This window comes from Desmodus rotundus, chromosome 2, assembly GCF_022682495.2.
Source record: "Desmodus rotundus isolate HL8 chromosome 2, HLdesRot8A.1, whole genome shotgun sequence".
Taxonomy (NCBI): Eukaryota; Metazoa; Chordata; class Mammalia; order Chiroptera; family Phyllostomidae; genus Desmodus; species Desmodus rotundus.
In genome coordinates, this window is record NC_071388.1 from 38,858,137 (window position 1) to 38,882,403 (window position 24,267).

General features: G+C 39.0%; 1 protein-coding gene across 6 annotated transcripts in view; it reads left to right on the plus strand.

The window, feature by feature from the left end:
- Nucleotides 1-24,267, plus strand: part of KCNMB2 (potassium calcium-activated channel subfamily M regulatory beta subunit 2) — a 321,616-nt gene that overhangs the window by 279,791 nt on the left and 17,558 nt on the right. For 5 of the 6 annotated variants that reach the window (XM_045198162.3, XM_045198158.3, XM_045198169.3 and 2 more), the window contains one exon: nucleotides 8,215-8,337. The exons of the other annotated variant lie outside the window; for it this stretch is intronic. In XM_045198162.3, coding sequence (XP_045054097.2) covers nucleotides 8,215-8,337 — 123 coding nt within the window. The remainder of the gene's footprint in view (nucleotides 1-8,214; nucleotides 8,338-24,267) is intronic. 6 annotated transcript variants of the gene reach the window in all.

Below are 24,267 nucleotides of genomic sequence, written 5' to 3' on the forward strand. Positions count from 1 at the left end.
TCAGGAGAGTGAAGGTTTAGCGACTGACCTGGCTTCAAATATGTAGCATGGAGGGAATCAAACTGAGTATCAGTTGTGAGTATTCACGTGAAAAGCTCATTAAGGAATGAATTATGGAATAGTGGACTAATTAAGACCATGTAGAAATGTGTATTCCACTTGTTCATAGAACTTTTTTTTATCAATCAAACAGAAGGACTTAATGTATGTATGGCCCGTTTAGGGGAAATTTTTCTGCTCTTTCCTCCATATGGAAAACACTAACATTTACTGAGTGATTACTCAATGCCCGACATTATTTCAAATCATCAGCGTGGCAATTCTTTATTATATTACTGTATCACTCTGATTTTCTTGATGAGGAAAATGAGTGTCAGAAAAGTTTAACTATATATTTAGGTTACACAATGACTACATCGGGGAGCAGAGATTTCAGCCTGAATGTAATCTCAAAATTCTTTCAACTTAGTCATGAGATAGCATTTCTGATAGCTGTTATGACTGTGGATGTGATGCAAAATTTATTTCATTTCATGAACATGCATAACAATCTCAGAGTAAAGACCCCCCTCCACACTTATCTGGCCAATCTGTCTCCTCCTCTAGACTAGAAGCTCCATAAGAGGAGGGCCATGGCTGTTGGGCTGAAGGGCCAATACATCCTAATAAGGGGGCTCAGTGCCAGCCACATAGTTACATCTTGTGTAAATATTTGTTGAATGATAAAATAATGCTGAATTAACTGAAAGAATGGCAGTTAGATCCACAGCCATCCTTTCACAAGTGGCCATGCTAAAAAAAAAAAAAAAGAGTGTTTTTGCCTACAGTAATACAATCACTCAGTGACAGAGTAAAGATTAGAAGCCCAGAGTCTGAATTGCTGATCTCAATGAGCCGAGTCACCAGCAGGCTAAAGGACAGGTACATTATTTAACCTGAGCCGTGTCCTGCTGAAGCAGAAGTCAAACACATTGTAATTACCTAAACAACAATCAGTCTACATACGTGCCAGAGGTCAGGGTGACCCCCACATCCATCTCCAGCCAGAAGAGTCCATACATGGTTGACCCAGCCATTAAAAAGCAGCCTATGATAAAAATTTAGAGAATCCATTCTCTCTTATTTGATTCTTCTCAAAGAGGCCATAGTGTCCAGCAATACACTTCTTTACCTCCACAACTGGGCAGGAAATGGAGCTCTTCACTCAATCTTCCAGGCATCAAACTAGGGAAGAAAGGTCTTTCACATTAGGAGGCATTGTCAAGAGACTATTCATGAGCACTTGCTAGTCTCCCAAATGACACTAACATTTAAGAGGTGGGTAGAGAAATAGGAACAAAGAAATGGAAGGACCAGCTAGAGAGTGAAAAAGAGAGCCAAGAGAGCATTGTCCTGTAAGTCATTTTTAGAAGACGGAGATGACCAATGATATTGATTCCAAATTCAGTTAGGTTTACAGCTTAAATAAGATGAGGAGAGTCCTGGTTGGTGTGGCTCAGTGGATTGAACACCAGCCTGTGAAACAGAGGGTCGCCGGTTCGATTCCCAGTCAGTGCACATGCCTGGGTTGTGGGCCAAGTCCCCAATAGGGGGCGCGCGAGGGGCAGCCACACATTGACCTTTCTCTCCCTCCCTTCCCCTCTGTCTAAAAATAAATGAATAAAAATCTTTTTTAAAAAAGATAAGGAGAGACAAGTAACTATAGCACCTTTAAAAAGAGCAGTTCTGGTATAATAGGAAGGTCACTTTGTTATTCTGACCCCTGTGTGGACTGTATATTCCTCAGAAACAGAAATGGGTGGCTATGGCACCCAGTACAGCACCTGGCACATGTACAGCACTTAATAAATATTGTCAAACAGATGCCCAAATGAGTGAAAATGAGGTGCAGTAGTCATTGGGGAAGAAAACATCCCAACAATATTTCAAACTCCTCTTAATAAAAAGTACCAGTGTTTTCTAAATTACATCACTAGGTCTAAAATTATCACCACACATTTGACTTCTTCCTCCAAAGGGCCTGAAGCCAAAACAACTCAATTCCTATGGAGAACATATAATTTGCCGTCTGCAAAGATAAAACCCCATGCATTAGAAGCATTCCTAAATCTCTGTGCTTTGAGTGACCTTTTAAGTTGCTGCTGTGATGTCATTAGTATTACAATTTTACACAAGATTAGGCATGTAATTATGTGTTAAATAGTTCCTCTGGCTCTTGCTTGCTGTGTAATAAAGCAGAGTGCATTAAGAGTATCCCGTGTGCATAGCTCAAGGCCACTGACTCGAGGAAACTGCATCCACTGTGCTCTTTCCTGCCTTGTGTCTCACTTGTCCTTGCAGCTGTCACCTTGAGGCCTCAGCCCTGGTAGAAAGTAAAAAGCTACTGCACAGAGTGGCACACTGGAGCTGTCACTCTCCCTCCGAAGCTTCTAGAGGCAGGGGAATAGCCATAGAGAATTCAACTTTTTTGTTATTTTTTGTTAAGGATGTGGAGAAAGGAAACTGTTGTGCACTATTAGTGGGATTGCAATTTGGTGCAGCCACTGTGTAAAACTGTGGAGATTCCTCAAGAAAACTAAAAGTAGAACTACCATATGACCCAGAAATTCCACTTTTAGATATTTATCTAAAGAAAACAAGAACACTAATTCCAAAAGATATATGCAGCATTATTTACAATAGCCAAGATACGGAAGCAACTGAGGTATCCATCGATAGATGAATAGATAAAGAAGATTACACACACACACACACACATAATGGAATATGACACAACCAAAACAGGAATGAAATCTTGCCATGTGAGGCAACAGGGATGGATCTAGAGGGTATTGTGCTAAGTGACATAAGTCAAGCTGAGAAAGACAAATACCATATGGTTTCACTTATACTGTGGAATCTAAAAACACAAGACAAATGAACAAACAAACAAAACAAAACACGCATAGAAACAAAGAGCAAAGGGATGGTTAGCAGAAGGGGGCATTGCTGGGGTGGGCGAAAAGGTGGCAGGGAGTACAGTCAATAATACTGTGGTAAATTTGCACAGGGATGATGACTATTAGAAATTAGTGGGGCGCTCACACTGTAAGGTATAAAAATGTCAAGTCATTGTATTATATACCTGAAAGTAATATAGCTAATATAAGAATGTACACCAACTGTACTGAAATTTTAAGGAAAAGAATTCAACTTAATTAAATCAGAACCTGAGAGTTTGTAGCAGTGTTTCTCCCCTGGCTGCATGGCAGAACTGACTGGGCACCAGTGTTCTTTAGAAGTCCCCTCATATGATTCTGACGTGTCCAGGGTTCAGAGGCACCTTCTTTATGTTTCTCTTGCTCGGGATGGGTATTAACTTAGTGTGAATGAGGAAGTACTTCAGATTTTATTATCTCAATATCTCAGAAAATTGTTTTTTCTCTATTGAGTGCCACTGACCCATAGGGAACAAAAAAAAAAATCAATAGTCTCAATGTACAAGTACAAAACAACTTAATTGGATTTTTTAACAAAAAAAATAAAATCCATTTATGTTTGCTTTTAAAATTAATAACACAGGAAAAAGAAATAAGCTAATGTTTAGTATGTGCCTACTATGTGCCTTAATCTACGTTAGGTACTTCTGCATCTATTATCTCATTTATGTTTCAAGCAACCCAGAAAGGCAAGTGTTATTATTCCTATTTTTTACCGTCGAGGAAGCTAAGACACAGAGATGTCAAACTGACTTGTTCAAAGTCACATGGCCGGTGGGAGGTGATGCCAAGGTGTGCACAAACAAACCAGCCCATCAGGCTCTGTGGCTCATCTTTTCATTAGGTCATGCTGTCCTCTCTGGAGAAAACCTTACTGGATGACAATTCAGCGAGCAATAGAAACTTCCTGCCCAAGTCAATGAATGAGACAGAGGGAGCAAGACAATCAGAAGGAAGGAAAAGATGTGGGGAGTGGGAAGAAGGAAGGACATCCCAAGCTAAGGGGAGGATCCAGAAGGAGCCATGGGCTGCACCCAGCAGTAGTGAGCCACGCCCAGGAGGCCAGCCTCAGTAGCAATGGCTATGCTTTCCAACAGACCCTTAGATGGTCAAGGCAGCAAACACAACCAATGTTTCACTGCGTGTCCTGTGTTCTGCTATAAAGGTGCAGAAGACACAGCCCTGCCCTGAATGCCCATGGCTTCGCAGGGAAGGCAGGATGAGTTATACCTCGCTCTAATAGAGGTAAATACCAAGAATCAGGAGCAGAGCTGAGGAAGCTGCTCACGTGGGCCAGAGAAGGCTTCACAGAAGAGGAGATGTCCGAGATGGTCTTAGAAACAGAGACATTCCTTCATGGTCAGGGAAGGGAGGCAGAGGGAAAGTGTGAGCGAGTGAGGGAGGAAGAAACCCACAGTGTGCATGCTTGAGAAATGGAAAAGGCCTCTTCATAATTCCTGAGACAAGAAATTGTTACAGTCTCACTGATACCCTGCTCTCATTCAAGGCTGAGATTCATCCTTTAGGACTCTGGTTTTCACATCATATCGTCGGCATGGAGCCGGCATGGAGCCGGCATGGAGCCGTGGCCCTGCCCGATTCACATCAGTTCATTGGTCACTTAGTGATGGAATTAGACCCCGGTTTCCTCCCCTTGCCCACAGCCCTGTGCATCCGCTAAGGCAGCTGTGTTTCATGCTAGGATTCCAAATTGCAAAATTTTATAAAGTATTTTTCTTCTCTCTGTATAACTTTTCCTAATCACAATTCGAACAACAAGTTCCTTGGCAGAATTGAGTTAATTATGTGAGGAGTTCAGCAGGGCTGCCTTTGAGCTGAGAGAACCTCCGAACCAGCCTCATTAACATAATCCGCGTGTTTCTTTGAAGCCTGGAAATTGTTTTCAACCTCCACAAACCTTTACACCGTCATCCTTAAAGCAGCTACTCCCTTCCCTTTTAATTAACAGGTGACTTAGCAGGTTTTAAATTACTGTGTCTTTATGAATATAAGAACTGGAGTAACACAACTCGAATCCACTTACTGGAATAACCTAAGGAGTCAATAAGTCCTTTTCAGCAAGCTTTAGAGAGTTAATTAGAATAGATATATATCTTTCATCTCCCCCTTTCTGTATCATCCTAAAACACCAGAGCAAGGGTGCAACGCTAGAATAATGACATGCAGTCTGAAAAGTATCCTAAGTATATTAAATCACTGCAGCCCCTTTCACTTTGAGCGATTTCAAAGCATTTATAATATATATGGTGTGTCTATTAAATGCTGGCTAACAACCAGTAATTGGCCAGGAACTCAGTCATTTACTGCTTTACTTTGACTCAAATTGTGCCACTTGTCTTTGTCTACTCCACATCCCCAATCACTTGGAGGGTTGATTAAAGTGACCAGAGTGGATGTTCAAATAACTTCCAGAAAGTTTAAGCCGATCCTCATTCTTCTGAAGTGGTTCCTTCCACATAGATTAAAATTATTCTTATTTCCTGAAGGCAGACTTATTTTGATACTAATGAATTTAACCTCTATTCTATGTGTTTTTAGTTAAATTTATTGGGGTAATATTGATTAATAGCATTCTATAAATTTCAAAAGTACATTATAACTCAACACCTATATATTCTATTGCATGCTCATGACCCGAAGTCTAGTTTCCTTCCATTGCCATATATTTGGCTCCTTTACACACTTCACACCCCTCCCATCCCTCTTCCCCTCTGGTAATCACTATTCTGTTGTGTGTGAGTTTGTTGTTGTTTTGTTAGTTTGTTACTTTTTGTTTTATATTCCATATATGACTAAAACAATGTAGAACTACCATATTATCCAGCAATTCCTCTTTGTGGTATATACCTGAAAAATATGAAACCACTTATTCATAAAGATATATGTGCCCTGTGTTCATTGCAGCATTATCTACAAGAACAAAGCCATGGAAATAATCTAAGTGCTTATGAATGAATAATGGATAGTTGGACCAAAAAAGATGTGAGATAGATATATATAGCCATGGAATACTACTCAGCCATAAAAAGATGAAATATTGCCATTTGCAACATAATGGATGGATTTTTTAAAGGTTTATTTTATTCTCATTCAAGGGCATGTCCACTGCTTTTTAGGGAGAGGGGAAGGGAGGGAGAGATAGAAACATCAATGCAAGAGAGTAACATCCGTCGGTACCCTCCCATAGATGACCTGACTAGGAATCAAACCTGCGACCTAGGTATGTGCCCTGGCCGGGAATCAAACTGACGATGCTCCAGCCTACTGAGCTACACTGGCCAGAGCAACATGGATGGAACTTGAGAGAATTATACTTTAAAGATGTTTAAAAAGGAACATAAATAATCTTTATATGTTTTTCTAAATAACTTTCAATATACAAGATCCAAGACACTGAAAGAGCTAGCAGATTTAACTTCTAAATTTTTCTGAAACTGTTTAGGGCATCTATTTGGGTGCATCCATTCATTCCTGACATTTATCCTATGATTCCTTGCATTCATACTGGTTACCAAACCCCCGCCACCTCCCATGGCTGCTGTCCCTTCTATCTCTGATGCTGGTGTAGGGTTATAGAAGGAGCTCTATTGCCACACCTGCTCCCAGAAAGTCGGCACACAATGACTGACAATGTACTTAGATTCATTCTTCAGTGTGCTGAATCACAAAAATCTGGAGCTGAGGGAGTTCTCAGAAGTTATCTATTTTAAACTTGTTATGTTACAGATTAAAAACAACTAAGCCTGAGAAAAGTGAAGTGACTTTCTCAAAGCCACACAGCTAGTTAGTGACAAAATCGGGCCTATAACCAACCATTGACTGTGAGTACAAGCCCTGAGGTTTTTGCTCAGTGTTGTCTGCAGACCAGTGATATCAGCATCATACGAAAGAATGTTAGAAATGCAGAATCCTGGGCCCCACCCCAGACCCACTGAATCATATTCTACATTGTAGATTCCCCAGGAAATTTATATGCACATTACAGTTTGAGAATCACTGGGCGAGACCAGAATGTGTCTTTCTCCAGAGAGCACAAGAACTAGAGGCAAGCAGACGTTGGTTGGAAGCATGAGTCCAATTTTTCTAAATGTGACAAATATCCCAAACTCCTGGAAGCATCATTTGTAATCTGGAAATATTAACATTATCCACCTTACATGGTTTTTATAATATACCAGATATGTGTATGTGCATTTCATGAAATATGTATATACATATAATGCCAAGTGCCTCTCATCTAGCCGCTAACACAATACATAGTGACTCATATTATATCCATCCTCATGCTTACCATTAATATTGTGTTCAACCTAAAGGAAAGCCAAGAGTGACAATGAAACCGTAAAGGACTCACCTTCCTTCCTTTCCTCCTTTGTTCTACTTGTTAAATATCATTTTAAATTTTATATGTAATTCAGACCTCTAGGATATTTCATATTTACAACTCCCTAGAAGATGATTATTATGTAGAAAATAAATAACAATAGCTAACAATTTTTAGTGCTGTTCCAGAAATTAAAGAACTTATCCCTAAGTCAGGCACATCCAAAAGAACACAACATTCCACTAGTATCTTGACTCTGGGTCCTGTAAACCCGGCCTCGAGGAGCCAGAGAGTACCTGCCGCCCCGGCTGCTGTCATGTTCTCAGATGCTCCACTGTGAGGAGGCGACCCCACAGTTTTGACAACAGTAGTGCACATTTAAAAGATAATGCTCCGTCCCCAAAATGTCACATCTGTCAGCTTCAAGGAAAACATTTTGCAGAAGAAAGGGGAAAAAAATTTTAGTATCCAAATCTGAACCAAAATTTTGGAAAAATACAGCATACTACAGAGTATGAAACCATACCATACCATAGTGTCAAACCATACCAAAATTATATTCTTGGAGGAGGCATTTTGGAGGGAATATGATGTTAACCTCAATTAGAAAACCGTGTTGCCTTAAGCAGTGGCTCTCAACCCCAGCTTTAGAAACAACTGGGAAGCTTTAAAAACATGGCACATTTGGTGGGGGTGGGGGACATGCCTCAGTGGTTTTAAAAGATTCCTAGTTGATTTTAATGTGCAGCCAAAGTTGAGACCCACTGCCTCATAGGAGCAGAAACCTGGTCTTATTTAAAGGTCAGTCCACTGAGAGTTATTGGTTGTTGTTGATACAGAATTCCCAGAATTTAAAGTAATGCACTGAACTTCAGTGTGTACCTCTTTTAGGTCTTTTCATCATTCCTCCAGGACTTCCACCGTAAGGGAAGGAGCCCCTGGACCAACATCCTCTAAGATGTTTATATGGACCAGTGGCCGGACCTCTTCATCTTATAGACACGATGAGAAAAGGTAACTGACGACCCAGACAGGATGCCGATGGGAAAGCATTGGACAAATGAGCTGTATGTTTTGCATGTGTTAACGTAGGCTAACCTCTATGTTGAGAGAATGGGCTTTCAGACTGTTTGGCCTTCCTCCTCCTTGCACTTTCCATGCTCACTCCCACCACACAGCTTTTCAGAGTCTGTCCCTGTGAGAAAGGCCCTTCACACATGAACATGCACACCTACTCGTCACTTAGCAAATTCCATCTCTGCCTTCAGATACCCATTCGATCAGAACCTCCCTCCATCTTCTTGATCAGCACAGACTATGTTTTACTCTCCATTGAATTTCCAGCATCTACCACTATACCTGGCTCATAGTCCATGCTCACTACTTACTGAACCGAAATGATAACTACTGCATTTCAAGACACTGGACACATGGCAGGCAAGGAAAGCAGTAATGGTGAGAGGATAAAAAGAGGAGGGACAAGTCTGTGGAACCCTCAGATTCCTCCCCTACCCTCAGACAATAGTCTGGGGTAAGGGAGAAGTAGGGGAATAAGAAGAAAGATTAAAAGACACCAGCAGTGTTAATAAAAGATAAAATGAAAAACGCACAGCTCAGCACAGCCCTCCCACATGGGTAAATGCATACATAAAAATCTCTGGCTAGTTTTAAATATTTGCGTCCTTCGGTGTCTTGCTCTTTTCCATTAACCTTTTACTATTACTTAGGTTTGGTGAAGCTAACTTTTAAACAAAACTGCCTATACCAGCATTTTGCAACTTCATCACACCTCACCTACCTTCAGATTGCGACAGAAATCAGGACTGATAAATTGTGCTGGAAACAAGAAGAAAGACCTGAGGAAGCTTACTGGAATGTTGTTTTGAGAGCTGGTACTTTTATTTTTCTTTTTAAAAATCTGTATTTCCATACAGATAAAAGCCTGTGAAAAAAATCTGAAAACAAAATTGTTCTTCATGATAATTATATATTACAGCAAAAATCTCGAAGCAACTTTAATATTCACAGTAGAAAACCTGTCAAATAAATCATAGAATGTGATAAATATATCACTTAGTATTTTTAAATGTTTTGTCATAATATTAACTAAAAATCAAATTGAAAAATTACATACAAACAATTATTACAGCCACAAAAAATACATGCATAAGAAAAGCATGGAAGGAAAAGCATGTTTTTCAATTCTCAATTTTCCAAGAGCTTTGTAATATATTATCTTAATTATAGAAAAAATAATGACATGATGTTTGAGTAAAATAACAGCCCAGAAGGCAACTAGTGCTTGAACAAAATCTTTTAAAAACTCTCAATGTTCATCATAATACAAGCAGATCAACTGAAAATGTACTGTCTTTGTTCATCTCCAGACCTTCACACACTTCTCAATGCTTAATCAAGTTATTTTTCCATTTGCTTTCACGACAAGTTGAATCATCTTTTGGCAAGACCTATACTATAAGACTAAAATCCCATGTGTCATTTCAGAGTTCCATATTATATATGTACTTTCTTCATTTCCTTAAAAAAAAAAAATCCACTACCAGCGATGATGTGGCAGGGCAGAGATTTTGCTGCACGAGGAGTGTGATGACTGTCAGTGGCCAGCCCTTAGATTTTGAGGGCTTCGTCAGAGCAGCTGAAATGAGATATATTTGTTTCAGATTTATTCTCATCAAAAGAATTTGAGTAAATTTTGCTCTACATATCTCTTCTTACAAAGAAAGGGATTAACATTCAGGAACAATTACTGTACACTACATGTTTTACATGAACTGTTCTCTTTCAATGTATAAGGTAGGGATTATTGTGCCCATTTTACAGATGGGGAACTGAGGTTAAAAGATTTTAAATAACTCCCTAAGGTCCAATAACTAGCCAGTGATGGAATCAGGGTTTGAACCCAAGGTCATGCCCTCTCCCCTACATCCCACAGCTGACACAGCATAAAACATGAGATATTTGGAAAAGCAGTGAAGAGTCAAGCCCACAAGGGGAAAATGGTGTTAAGGTAGAGTTGGCAATAGTGATATTAAAGGAAGTAATAAACATGTGAGTATGATATATTGGCAATACTTGTGGAGTTAAATGGAGCCAATAATTAGCTTCACATTTTGTACTAATAAGATTTATGAAACTCTTAAATTACTATTTTCATTTTTTTCAAAGTTTGATTTCAGTGACCATGGGATTTAAAATAATTAAACTATCAACTATAAGTCAATCATTTTCAGCAGGCTTTATTTAGAGGATGGGGATGCCAAGGCTTTATTAATCTGCATGGCTTTGGCATACAAAGTCAAAGGCAAATGGAAAAACAGCCAGCAAATACAGCAGTAGACATTTCCCCTAGGTCAGTATCTTTAGTTTAATGTTGGTTCATTTGTCTGTATCTTTCTTGACCACATTTTCATGTTCACTGTAGGGTAAGACTCAGAGTTTAAAACTGACTTCAGCACCTACTGCTCTGCTTAAGATGTTCTTGGTGGCAGGAATCGTGGTTATAATGAAGGGGATGATGGCTGATAATGAATCTAGATCATTAAGGTCCTCAAGTTAATTATTCTGAAACAAATGAACTATGTTGTCTGACAGCACTGCCCAGAACTGCTGATAATTGTTCCACCCTCAGTTTCTTCTCATTCGGCCAACCTGGCCAGGCAGCCAATATCCTTGGCTCCACTCCACGTGGCCTCTCCCGAGAATCGCACCAAACTTCTCAGGATATTCGCTGCCCTGGGACTCCTGAAGAGGTGGAATATCAGGAGATAGTTTACAGACAGGCACAGCAACCAAGTGGAAAGAAAAGTCCACTGAAAATTCTGAAACCAAGTGTTTTAACGCTCAAGGGCAGTTGAAGTCCATTTTACTTTTAGTTTATTATTTTAATTCAATGCCAGTCCTTTTTCTGATCATCTGCTATACACAAAACACTGGTCTCTATCCTTATCCTCCATTCCACATGCCCAGCCATATGAAAAAAAACTTTACTTTTTTCTTTTCTAATAGGTGAGCTTACATTAATCCCTAAATCGCAGGTGGTAAAATAAAACAGCAGCAGGAATAACTAATTTAGAATTAGAAGAAAAGGTTATTGGCCAAGGACACAACAACTGAGCGTTTATCAAATATTCTTCAAAGTGTTTTATTAAATGCTAAACTGATATGAAGGAATATTTATCACATGTTAACATACTAAGAATGATGATAAAATTAACATCCGAGTACCCTTCATTAAACTTTAAAACATCAGAATTTTTGAAACCCTTGAGCATACTTCTCTAAGAGCATCATCCTTTCTATCCCAGCCCTCATCCAGAGATAGCCACCATCTGCATTTTGTGTTTATCATTCCCTTGCTTTCCTTCATGAGTCTTTCACATTTCACAATATGTTGTTTACTTCTGAAGGTTTGGAGAGTTTATATAAATGAAATCATACCATATGAATTGTTCTGCAACTCACTTTTTTCACCAAACACAATGTTCCTATTATTTATATGTGAGTAGCTGTGGCTCTCTTTCCCTCTTGTTGTATGCCATTATGTAAATACACTGCAATGTATTCATCCAGTCTCCTGCTAATAGACATTTGTATTATTTTCAGTTCTTTTTCTTCCAACAATGCTGTTGTAATACTTTTTATTGATGTCTCCTTGTACACGTACAAACACTTCTAAGGATATATATCTAACTTGGGAATGGTTGGTTCGGAAGTATGCAGTTCCCTCTTTACCAGGTAATGCCACTGCTTTCCAGAGCAGCTAGATGTGGTGTTACTGCCCTAAAGCCTAGCCTAGAGTTTTCAGATTTTTGATTTTCATCAATTCAGAGGGTACTGTGCTTCAATTCCCATTTCTCAGATTAGTAACAACATCAAGCCTATTTCTCTAGTTCTTTTTTGCCAAGTGCCTGTTCAAGAATGTGGTCCATTTTTCAACTGGATTGTTTGTCTTTTTCTCATTGATTTGTAAGAATTCTTCTCTTTTAAAGACTTTTTTAAATCCTCACCTGAGGATATGCTTATTGATTATTTAGAGAGAGAGGAAGGGTAGAGGGAGAGAGAGAGAGAAACATTGATTATCAGTTGCCTCTCCTATACTCCCTGACTGGGGATTGAACCATAACCGAGGTATGTGCCCTAACCGGGATCAAACCTACAACTGCAACCTTTTGGTGTATGGGATGATACTCCAACCAACTGAGCCACCCACCAGGGCTGTAAGAATTCTTTATAAAAGTTTATATTAACCCTTTATCTGTTTATTGTGTGCAAATAGCTTCTCTAAAGAATTTGCACAGAGTTCATTACATTTATTCCTGTTTCTTTTTTTAATATTTAAATTATGTTTTCTATTTTTGCAGCTATATGGGAAAGCAAATTATATATAAACTTTTTGCTTCAACTATGCTAAATTTTAGTATTAATTCTAATAATTTATCTGTAGATTCTTCTGTATTTTCTTCATAATTATATCATTGGTGAATAATACATTTTTGTTTCTTCTTTATCAGCAAAAATACTGTATACCATTCTTTTGTTTTTCTTGCTTTATTATACTAGCTGTAAATCATGTATAAAACAGGTGACTTCTGGCCAAGATGGAGCATAGGTAGCTACACTTTGCCTCCTCGCACAATCAAAAGAAGGGCAACAGATTTAAAAACAAAAATACCCAGAACTGCCAGAAAATTGAACTGTATGGAAGTCCAACAACCAAGGAGTTGAAGAAGAAACATTTATCCAGACTGGTAAGAGGGGCGGAGACAGGCAGACAGGATAGAGAGGACTTGAGGCAAAGTGGTGGCTGGTGGACCAGGTGTTCCCACATTTACATGTGGATAACCTGGGAGGAACAACTGGGGAGCAAGACAGACCGCACAACCCAGGGTTCTAGTGCAGGGAAATAAAGCATCAAAACTTCTGATTTGAAAAATCTGTGGGGGTTGCATTAATGGTAGAAACTCCCAGCCCCACAGGAGAGTTTGTTGGAGAGACCCACAGAATCCTAGAATGTACACAAACCCACCCACCTAAGTATCAGCACCAAAAGGGTCCAATTTGCTTGTGGGTAGCAGGGGAGGTGACTGAAAGCCACCGAAGGCCAAGCAAGTGGGATTGTTCCCTCTCAACCCCACACCCACATACAACACCACACTACAGTGATGAGGGTTGCTCCACTGTGGCAAATACAGAGGGCCCCACCCCTTACTACGTAACAGACAGGCTGAAACAAAAACATATGGCCCAAATGAAAGAACAAATCAAAGCTCCAAAAATAGAACTAAGCAATGAAGAGATAGCCCACCTATCAGATGCACAGTTCAAAACACTGGTAAAAAGGATGCTCACAGGAATGGTTGGGTATGATCACAAAATAGAGGAAAAAGTGAAGGCTATGAAATGTGAAGTAAAGGGAAATGTACAGGGAATCATCAATGATGGGAGGGAAACTGGGGCTCAAATCAATGATTTGGAACAAAAGGAAGAAATAAACATTCAACAAGAACAGAATGAAGAAACAAGAATTCAAAAAAAATTAGGAGAATCTTAGGAACCTCCAGGACAACTTTAAACGTTCCAACATCTGAATCAAATGGGCGCCAGAAAGAGAAGAGGAAGAGCAAGAAATTAAAAAATTATTTGAACAAATAATGAAGGAGAACTTGCCTAATCTGGCAAAGTAAATAGACTTCCAGGAAGTTCAGGAAGCTCAGAGAGCCCCAAAGAAGTTGGACCCAAGGAAACACACAACAAGGCACATCATAATTACAGTAGCCAAGATTAAAGAGAAGGAGAGAATCTTAAAAGCAGCAAGAGAAAAGGAGACAATTACCTACAAAGGAGTTCCCATAAGACTATCAGCTGACTTCTCACAAGAAATTTTGCAGTCAAGAAGGGCCTGGAAAGAAATGTTCAAAGACAGGAAAGGCAAGGACCTACATCCAAGATTACTGTATCCAGCAAAGCTATCATTTAGAATGGAAGGGCAGATAAAGTGCTTCCCAGATAAGGTCAAGTTAAAGGAGTTCATCACCAAGCCCTTAGCATATGAAATGTTAAGGGAATTTATCTAAGGAAAATAAGAAGATCAAAACTATGAACAGTAAAACAACTATCAACAACCAAACCTAAAAAAACAAAAACAAAAACAAAAGCAAACTAAGCAAATAAGTAAAACAGGAAGAGATTCATAGAAATAGAGATCACATGGGGAGTTATCAGCAGGGAGGCGGAGAGGTGAGAATGGGGGGAAATGTACAGAGAATAAGAAGTATAAATGGTAGGTACAAAATAGAAAAAGTAAGGTTAAAAATAGTATGGGACATAGAGAAGCCAAAGAACTTATATGTACAACCCATGGGCATGAACTAAGGTGGAGGGGATGCTAGTGGGAGTGGGGGTGCAGGGCACAAGGGAATAAAGGGGAGAAAAAAATGGGACAACTGTAATAACATAATCAATAAAATATATTAAAAACCAAAAATAAAAATAAAACAGGCAATAGTGAACATCTTTGATTTGTTCTTGTGCATCAAATAGATTCTTTAAACATTTCATCATTAAGTATAAACTTTACTGTTATAAGTATTTTCTCTATACTATTTATCACAGAAAGAATGTTTCTATTTCTAATTTGGTAAGAATTTTTATCATGAATAGATTTTAAATTTTATCGAATATGTTTCTCTACATTTATTGCATTGACCTACGATAGCAGCCCTTTAAAATGTCTATGTAATACATTACATTAATAGATAATCAGTGATGAGCACAGTATACTCCTGGGTGGCCCCGACTTGATCATGACGTGTTTTCACTTTTATATATCGTCAGATTCGGTGAACTAATTTGCTTTTAAAATTTTACATTTATGTTCATGCAGTTTTCCTTTTTGTCTGATTTGGTTTGGGTACCAGATTTTGCTAACTTCATAAATAGATATGGTTGCATTCCATCCTGTTCTCTCCTCTGAAATGATTTGTATAAAATAGTTGGAACTCATGTATAAATCTCAGAGGCTGGTATTTCCATTATGAAGATATTTTAAATTTATGACTCAATTTTTTAATGATTTAGAACTATTTTGGTTTTCTAGTTACTTGAATCAGTTTCAGTTAGTTATATGTTTATGAGAATTTACTATATATTTTAGTAAGTTATATATCAAAGTTTTCAAATGTCTTGCCATAGTTATTTTCAAATCCTCTATTATCTTCTAATCTATTCTGTATCTGTGTTTATGGTTTTTTAATTCTGGATATTTTGGCTTTCTCTACTTTTTCATTGATCAGTATTGCCAGAGGTTTGTGTATTTCATTAATCTTTAAAAAAATAACCTTTGAATTTATTGATTTCCTAACATAATTTATCTTCTATTTTATTTATTATTGATCATGTTTCTGATTTCCTTTTTCACACTTTATTTTAACTCACTGAGTTGACTGTCTAGCACGTTAATTTTTAGGCTTTCTTTTTATCTAATATAAACATTTAAGATTAAATATTTCTGTTTCTGTATTGTTTTAGTTGCATGCTACTAGTTGTTCTATAGTGTTTTTCTTATCATTCAGTTTCAAATACATCCTAATTGATCATGTTGTATTCTATGACTCATGAGTTTGGGGAATTATATTTTTATTTCCATATATAGAGTCCCTCTATCTTATGTTATTTATTTCTACCATTGGTGCACTAGAGCCTAATAATATCCTCAATATAAAGATTATACTCCTCAAAGGCTCTTTAGGTTATAAGGATAGACTAACTTATTTAAATAATTCACATAATTTTCTGTTTTCTTTTGCATTTTTCACTAAAGACTTATAAAATTTAATGTGCTAATATATCATTTAAAATAAATAAGAATTAGAAATTAAGATACCAACAAAACAAACAAGCAAAATATAACCACAGACATTGAAATGAAGAGCAAACTGACAGTGACCAGAGGGGAGCGGGGAGGGGATAACAGGGGGAAGGGGGAAGGGCTTTCAGGAACACGTACAAAGGACACATGGACAAAGCCAAAAGGTGGTAGGGTCGGGGGTGTGAGGTGGGGATGGCTGGGGTGGGGGGGGAGTGGTGAGGGGAAAATGGAGACACCTGTACTTGAACAACAATAAAAAAAAAGAGGGAGAAAACAGAAATTAAGATACCATTGGGAAATTGTGTGGCCTGTTAAGTTTAAGACAGGACTAAAAAGAATTAACTCCTACTTTTGTTTCCATAATTTTGCTCTCACCCATAATCTCTTATTTTTAAAATATTACTATAAGTCTTCCTTGACAATTAATAACATTAGTTTCATGGGCAAAACCTCTCATGTTAACTACAGTATTAAGTGTGACTGTCGTTTGTTCCCAAACTCAGAAGCACATTCCCTCCAATGGAATGGACACTTTAAAAAATGGACACTGAAAACAGAAAGACAATTAAACTGATCAAATTGGACCATGTAAATATATACCTACTAGCTCAAAAAAAAAAAAGAACAAAACAATGAAATCTGAAATGAATAGAAGATGAGGATACACATATGAGAAGCACGTCTCAAACACATGGAAGGCTTTGGTGGCCAGAAGGCAGACCCCTGGCTGCTTTAATGCCACTCCCAGCTCTGCCATATGGGTTAACAGGTTGAGTGTTCCAGGGGCAGAACTACATAGCAACTCTGCTCATTTCAGCTCAGCTGGCACTTAGCAATTCATTGCCCCACAGATCTATCCTCACAGGATCTAACAGAAGGCACTTTTCCTTGAAGTCTGGAAATTAGAGCTCTTCATGCCTGAAAAGCTCAGTTTTTCTAGAAGGAATGCTAGCTTTGTTGGTAGCAGAGTTCACTGATAGGAAGCCAGAAGCCAGGGGCCTGTTTCAGCTGTGGTTCTCTGATTTATTTGGTTTCAGTAACCATTTAGCCCCCCAGTGCTTGCTAACTCACAACATAAGCATATGTGTAGCCACTTCTAGCCCACATAAAAGGAACACACTTTGTGAGCCTAATAAATGTAAGAGACTGAGCCTACAAAGATGAATGTAGTCTGGCTCTAGCTCTTGAGCAGCTCAGTATTCAGTGGGCCAGAGAAGCATAAATATAGATATTCAGTATGTTAAGTAGTATGTATAAGTTTCTGAAGCGCTCTCTGCCAAGTGATTTCAGATATACATAATTCGTCACTTCATATCTTTCCTATTTCTCTTTTCTACACCCTCTAGGTGTCTCCTCACCTCCCTACAGCTTCAGCACTCTTTGCTGTCTTTTTGTTTTTCTGACTATCTAGCAAGTCTCACTAAAGCACAGTGTTCATTGTTACTTCTGGACACAAATGATGCCTAGATCTAAATCTTCATCACCCTGCCCCTGCTTTTTTCCAACCCCTCTTTAACATCAGAAATGCTGGGAGAGTTTCGCAATCAGTCACTTTGCATCCAAATGTAAAGCTTTCTAAACAACCAACCACACTAACGTGAGTGGTGTTTCTAAAGTACAAGTCTAATCATAGCACTTCCTTGCTTAAATTATTTTAATTGCTCTTGTAACTTCAGAAGACACACAAGTTCTTTTATGTCTGGCTCCTGCCTATCTAACTAGTTCACTGCCTGCCATCCCCACCCACCAGATCCTGGAATACAACCACACTCAGCTACCCAATTCCCTCACATTCTGCTTGGGTGTGCTTTCCCTTCCCAATTGTTTGCTCGTTGGAAACCCAGTTCAGTCTGTCACAGGACCTGAACAATTCCTGCTTAAACCAAGTTACTATGGCTTCCAACTGGCAGCCTTCTAAACCACTTTCATGCTAATTAACAATAATCATAGCACTGGATCAATTTATCTACCACTAACTCTTCAAGGAATGCCCAGTATAGTGATAGCCAATTTGCCTGAAGCCAATATGCAAAAAAAAAAAAAATCATTTACCAGTCAATCATTTTATTAATTTATCAAATTTGCCATCTTCTACAAACTCTGTATGATCACTGTAACCCCACATGGTTCTATGGGTTAGCGAGGGCCAAAAAGGTTGCAGGGGGCCAGACTTGGGGCCTTCAGACTCTCCCCTCTGTCCCCCAGTTTCTGCAGCCACTGTTTCTCTATCCCTCTGCCCCTTCGTCTTTCCATCCCTGTGTCCCCAACCCTCTCTGCTTCTAGCCTTCCCTTCTCTCTGTCCCCTGGTCTTCCCTCCCTACCCCTGGCCACAGCCATGCCCTGTTACTCTCTCTGTTCTCCAGTTTCCCCTCCTGGGTTGCCTCGCTCTAGGATCAGCGGGTCACGCTGTGTATTACACTGACTCTCCTCTTCAACTTTGCCCCAGCAGAGAGTCCCCCCACTTTTACCCAGATCCCTCCTATTGCAATAACAGGGCCAGGGCAGAGGCATTTTGTAAAACGATGTTATAAGGACAAAATAAAAACTGACTAAATAAAACTTCATGAATCTTCAAAAAGCTGTTAAAAATTTCCATCCAAAATCAATTACTATAACCTTATGAATGGTTAAAAGAAACAAATTTGGGTTCATTGATAAAACTGAAAAATCTATCTAAGTAGTCATAATGTGAAATTTGCCACAGACATCTTAGTGATGCTGAAATGTTAGCCAAACAGCAAACGATTCTAAAAAGAATTTGAAAAAAATCAATATAAACCAAAAGCCTTCCATATGAAATGCTAAACTTGTTACATCTATTAGAAGAATATATTCAAGAAAGATAGATCTATGAATATATTCATAAGAATATATTTAGAAGGAGACTAAGCCTCCATGGGAAACTTAGCTTTAAAAAAAAAATCAAACAGATCTTAAAACACTGCTAAGAAGAATAAAAAGAATATATTTAATAATTGAATTTATTTTTAAAATATAGCCTCAAAATATTTATTTAAAAAATGTATTCATATTCATTTACTGTAATTAAAATAATACACCTTAAAATGTCTGTATTAAATCTGTAAAAGTGATAAAGTGGGCAGATTACTCATTTAGCAAAGTGATCCTTCAATAAATTGGTGAATGGCTCATCTTCGTGCATTAGCCATTCAGTGACTGATCCTTCAGCAAATCCAACCCCAGCATATTAACCTGCTTCCCTCTTGCACTCGCCTCTAATCAGCCTCATTGCGATGCACATAATTATTTGTATCTCAGCCGGCTCCCTCAGGAGACGTCTCATTCACTTTGTATCCCCAGAACTTAGCACAATGTGTTTCATCTTATGAAGACTTTAAAAAACATTGACAAATGAATAAACAAATGAATTCATAAATGACCTTTACCCTGCATTAACCTGAATACTTTTCTCCTGCAGGCTAAATAACAAGGGAATCTGAATATAAATGAGTAAAGGCCAAGGAGAAAAATCTTCTTTGCATGTTTTACTCTTTTTTTTTTTATTGTTATTCAATTACAGTTGTATGCCTTTTCTCCCTATCCCTCCACCCCACCCCAGCTGAACCCACCTCCCTCCCCCCTCTCCACCCGCCCCCTTGGTTTTGTCCATGTGTCCTTTATAGTAGTTCCTGTAATCCCCTCTACCCACTGTCCCCGCCCCCACCCCCCACCCCCGCCCTGGCTATTGTTAGATTGTTCTTAACTTCAATGTCTCTGGTTATATTTTGTTTGCTTTTTTCTTCTATTGCTTATGTTCCAGTTAAAGGTGAGATCATATGGTATTTGTCCCTCACTTCCTGACTTATTTCACTTAGCATAATGCTCTCCAGTTTCATCCATGCTGTTGCAAAGGGTATAAGCTCCTTCTTTCTCTCTGCTGCGTAGAATTCCATTGTGTAAATATACCATAGTTTTTGGATCCACTCGTTTGCGGATGGGCACTTCGGTTGCTTCCAGTACTTGGCTATTGTAAATTGTGCTGCTATGAACATTGGGGTGCACAGATTCTTTTGGATTGGTGTTTCAGTGTTCTTAGGGTATAATCCCAGCAGCGGAATTACTGGGTCAAAGGGCAGTTCCATTTTTAGTTTTCTGAGGAAATTCCATATTGTTTTCCACAGTGGCCTCACCAGTCTGCATTCCCACCAACAGTGCACGAGGGTTCCCTTTTCTCCACATCCTCTCCAACATTTGTTTGTGGATTTGTTTATGTTGGCCATTCTGACTGGTGTGAGATGATACCTCATTGTGGTTTTAATTTGCATCTCTCTGATGGCTAGTGATGCTGAGCATCTTTTCATATGTCTCTGGGCCCTCTGTATGTCTTCCTTGGAGAAGTGTCTGTTCAAGTCCTTTGCCCATTTTTTAATTGGGTTGTTTGTCTTCCTGGAGTGGAGTCATGTGAGTTCTTTATATATTTTGGAGATCAGGCCCTTGTCTGAGGTATCATTGGCAAATATGTTTTCCCATACTGTTGGTTCTCTTTGTAATTTGGTGCTGTTTTCTTTAGCCATGCAGAAGCTTTTTATTTTGATGAGGTCCCATTTGTTTATTCTTTCCTTTAGCATGTTTTACTCTTTATAACCACATTGGTACAAGGTCTGTCCAGAAGGTATCCAACCATGTAATATGAAAAATAGGGACATTTATTGAATAAGATATGAGATACAAGAAATATTGTACATAGGACAATGACATCTCAGTCCTCTTCAAAGTGGGCACCTTGGGACCTCACACAGTTCTCCCAATCACCATCAACTGCCCCATTATATTTTCCTAAATATCACTGACGGTCTGAAATCTCTTTCCTTTCAAAGGTGATTTTAGTTTTGGGAAAAGCCAAAAATTGCAGGGCACCATATCTGGGCTGTAGGGGTTGTTGAGTCACCTGGGTGATTTGCTGTTTCACCAAAAAACTCTGTGTGAGATGTGATGCATGAGTGGGTGCAAAATTGTGATGAAGCTGCCCATCACCAGTTGCCCGTAGCTGTGGCCTTCTGAATCATCTGAATAGTTTCCATGGAGGAATGTTCAAGCTTAATACAAAATTCGATGCAAATTCGTTGCTCTACTCATTAGTCATTCTGAATGCAATGGTCACACAGTACACATGTTCATTCAACAGCGTCTGTTGCCCCTCCTGACTAGTACACTGAATTCGTCATTGTTCACTCATATGTATCCCAGTTCAGTCTCCTCAGCTGCCAGGTTACATCGATGTTACACAAACAGTTCACGTTGTATTAACAATGGCTGGACTTTTTCTGGACAGACCTCGTGTATACACACACACACACACACACACACACACATAGCCTCATAAATATTTTGCTTATGAATCATAGGCCTAATATCAAAGTTTAAGAAAGTATGTAAATGTGGAGCTTGAAACAAAATTATGTTAACCATTGCTTGGGGTAGAAAAAGTAAAACTTTATTGGACAATTAAAAAAATTTTTATGCAAAATATTGTTATACTTGGGTTTGCTTGTGATTTATCAATAACTCAAATGCTATAAAAGGGTTTAGACAAAATGTTCCCTGTATATGTAGAAAAGACTGTACATATCTTCTAGCTGCCATTGTCAACATGTGTAATGTTGATTTGTACCCACCATGCTGATTCACGGTTCACCAGGAATCATGAAGCCAACACTGCCCCGTCAGAGCTTAAACATACTGCTTTGCCAGCACCTGCTGAGGCTTGAGCTGCTTCAAACTTATACATCCAATTTCCTGCTTTATACTTACTATTGTACATCCCCCATATCGAAGCTGAATTTGTAGTCATGCCCCAGCCTCATTTTTCCTCCTTAGATCTCAACTTTAGTGACCTATACCAGCCTTCTTTCCCCTATTTCTCCCAAACCCTCTTTTAATAAGATTCACAGAGAATAGATACAAAGAGCCAAAGGGCGATAAAATATCAGCTCTGTTAACAGTGGCACAGTAACTCCCAAAATACAAGGCTTCCTAGTATGAAGAAGAATGTTTAGGACTGAGACCCTAAATATACTATTGTACTCTTTTCCCAACTGAAACTTATTACCTGCAGATAGGAAGGCCAAAGCACTCCAGGCCTGAACAAAGGCAAAGCCAAATGATGAATAAAAAATTGTGCTACACATGAGCAGTGTGACCTGCAGACTCACCCAAAGGATAGATCTGGCCCCTCTCACCAATCAGGTGTCATTGCTCTCCACCTGAGCTCAGGACACTATGTTTGTGGGAGAGAGAATCTACAAATACACAATCAGCCTCTCACTTCTTAGCAGGCAGCAAACGTGCCCTCAGGAGCCCTGGGGACTAGGGATAAGGTTTCCTGCCTCAACACTTTCTACCATGTCCCTAGTTATCCAAGCTAAGTACTCAGCCATAAATCTAAACCACATTATTTTTCTTACTTCCTTATCCTCCCTTCTGTTCTATCGATCACCAGATCCTGAAGTTTTATCTCCTAGATCTTTCTCCATACATCTTTTTCTCTCCATCTATCCTCCCTTGATGTTAGATCCAGTTATCATCCTTTGCCAACACAACAGTAACGACCTCCTAATTCTTTCTGATTTCAGTCTTGTTCCATTTCGAATCTAATCTCTGCATTGCAGCCAGAATAATTCTGAAACTCAATTCTGATCATGTTTACCTCTGACAGCTTCCCATTAACTACAAGGACAAAGGCCGAGATCTTCAGAATGATTTACAAAACCCTTCAGGAACTATTACTACCTTTCCAAACTCATCTGCCCCACTTCCCCACCCTATACTCATCCCAGCGATATGAAAATGCCTGTTGTTTCTGACAGTCTGCACAGCTGCAAACCTTCATCCCTCGGGTCACGTAATTCCTCCTGTCTGAAATGCTCTTGACTCCTGTCTCATTTGATTGACTCTGATTCAACTGTGAAGATTCTGTTGAAGCCATTACTCCTTCAGGAAGCTTTCTGTACTCAATACTTGTCCCTGTCCTGTTCCCTCAATCTGGGGAAATTACTCCTCTTCTGTACTCATTCTGTGAATAGCTACATCATTGAATTGAATACCCTATCCTGAGTTTTTTTCTATGTCTTCTTCCTATTGGTTATGGGCCATATCCCCAGTAACTAGAGGTTACCAGCACTCAAAATAAGTTTGTGGGCTTAAACTGAACAATTTGTTTCCCCAAATAATTTATTCATTCCTTAATTTATCCATTAATTCAATAATAACTTATTGATTAATTTTATGAGTTTCACCCCACTTGTGCACTTTTGCCTGGCTGAGTAATATCCTAATTTCCCAGAAGTGTTTGGCCTGTGTGGGAACCAATAATTTTCCTGCTTCACTACACATTCCAGGGTATGTGAGGAACATTTGTTAGCCATTTTCAAACTGTGATTTGTAAATTACCCATTTGAATCATTTTTATAAGCTCTTGTTCCAGTGACATTCCCGACTGATCACACTGCATCTCTTTGGTGGGGATAGGCCAACATAAGTGATGCTGTCTCACAGCCTAATACTCTGGAACTGTGAGGCTATCACTCCCTCCTTACTGGCTTCCATCTGCAGAAAATGCAAATCTCAATGGCAGCCATCAGAATTAAATACACTTTGATAAACAATAATAGCAAAATAATGTCAGATTATTATTTCACAGCACATCTTTGAAGTCACTCAGGTTCAGCTTGACTTTTCTTGTTTCAGAAGTCAGCCTGCTCAAGGACTTTAGCTGCTAATGGGCACTGATCTTCTTTTTGTCCTTTTTTTCATTCCAGTCCATAAAGGGTCAAGTTTAAAGAGCTTTGATATAAACCCTACATTTTCCAAAGAAAGTCTCAGAAAACAATGGAGAATCTTAGAGGCTGGGAGGTAGCCAGCTATTCCAGGGGCAGTGGGCTTGGGAACCTGAGAATAATGAGTGGTAGGTTCTCTCAGTGTTTCTGGCAATAAAGATAACAGAGCAGCCAAAGAGGCAGGCAGGAGGGAGTCAGGAAGAACAGGGCCATGAAAAGGTGAGAAACAAAGGTTCCTCTGTGATTCTCCTCCCACCATGG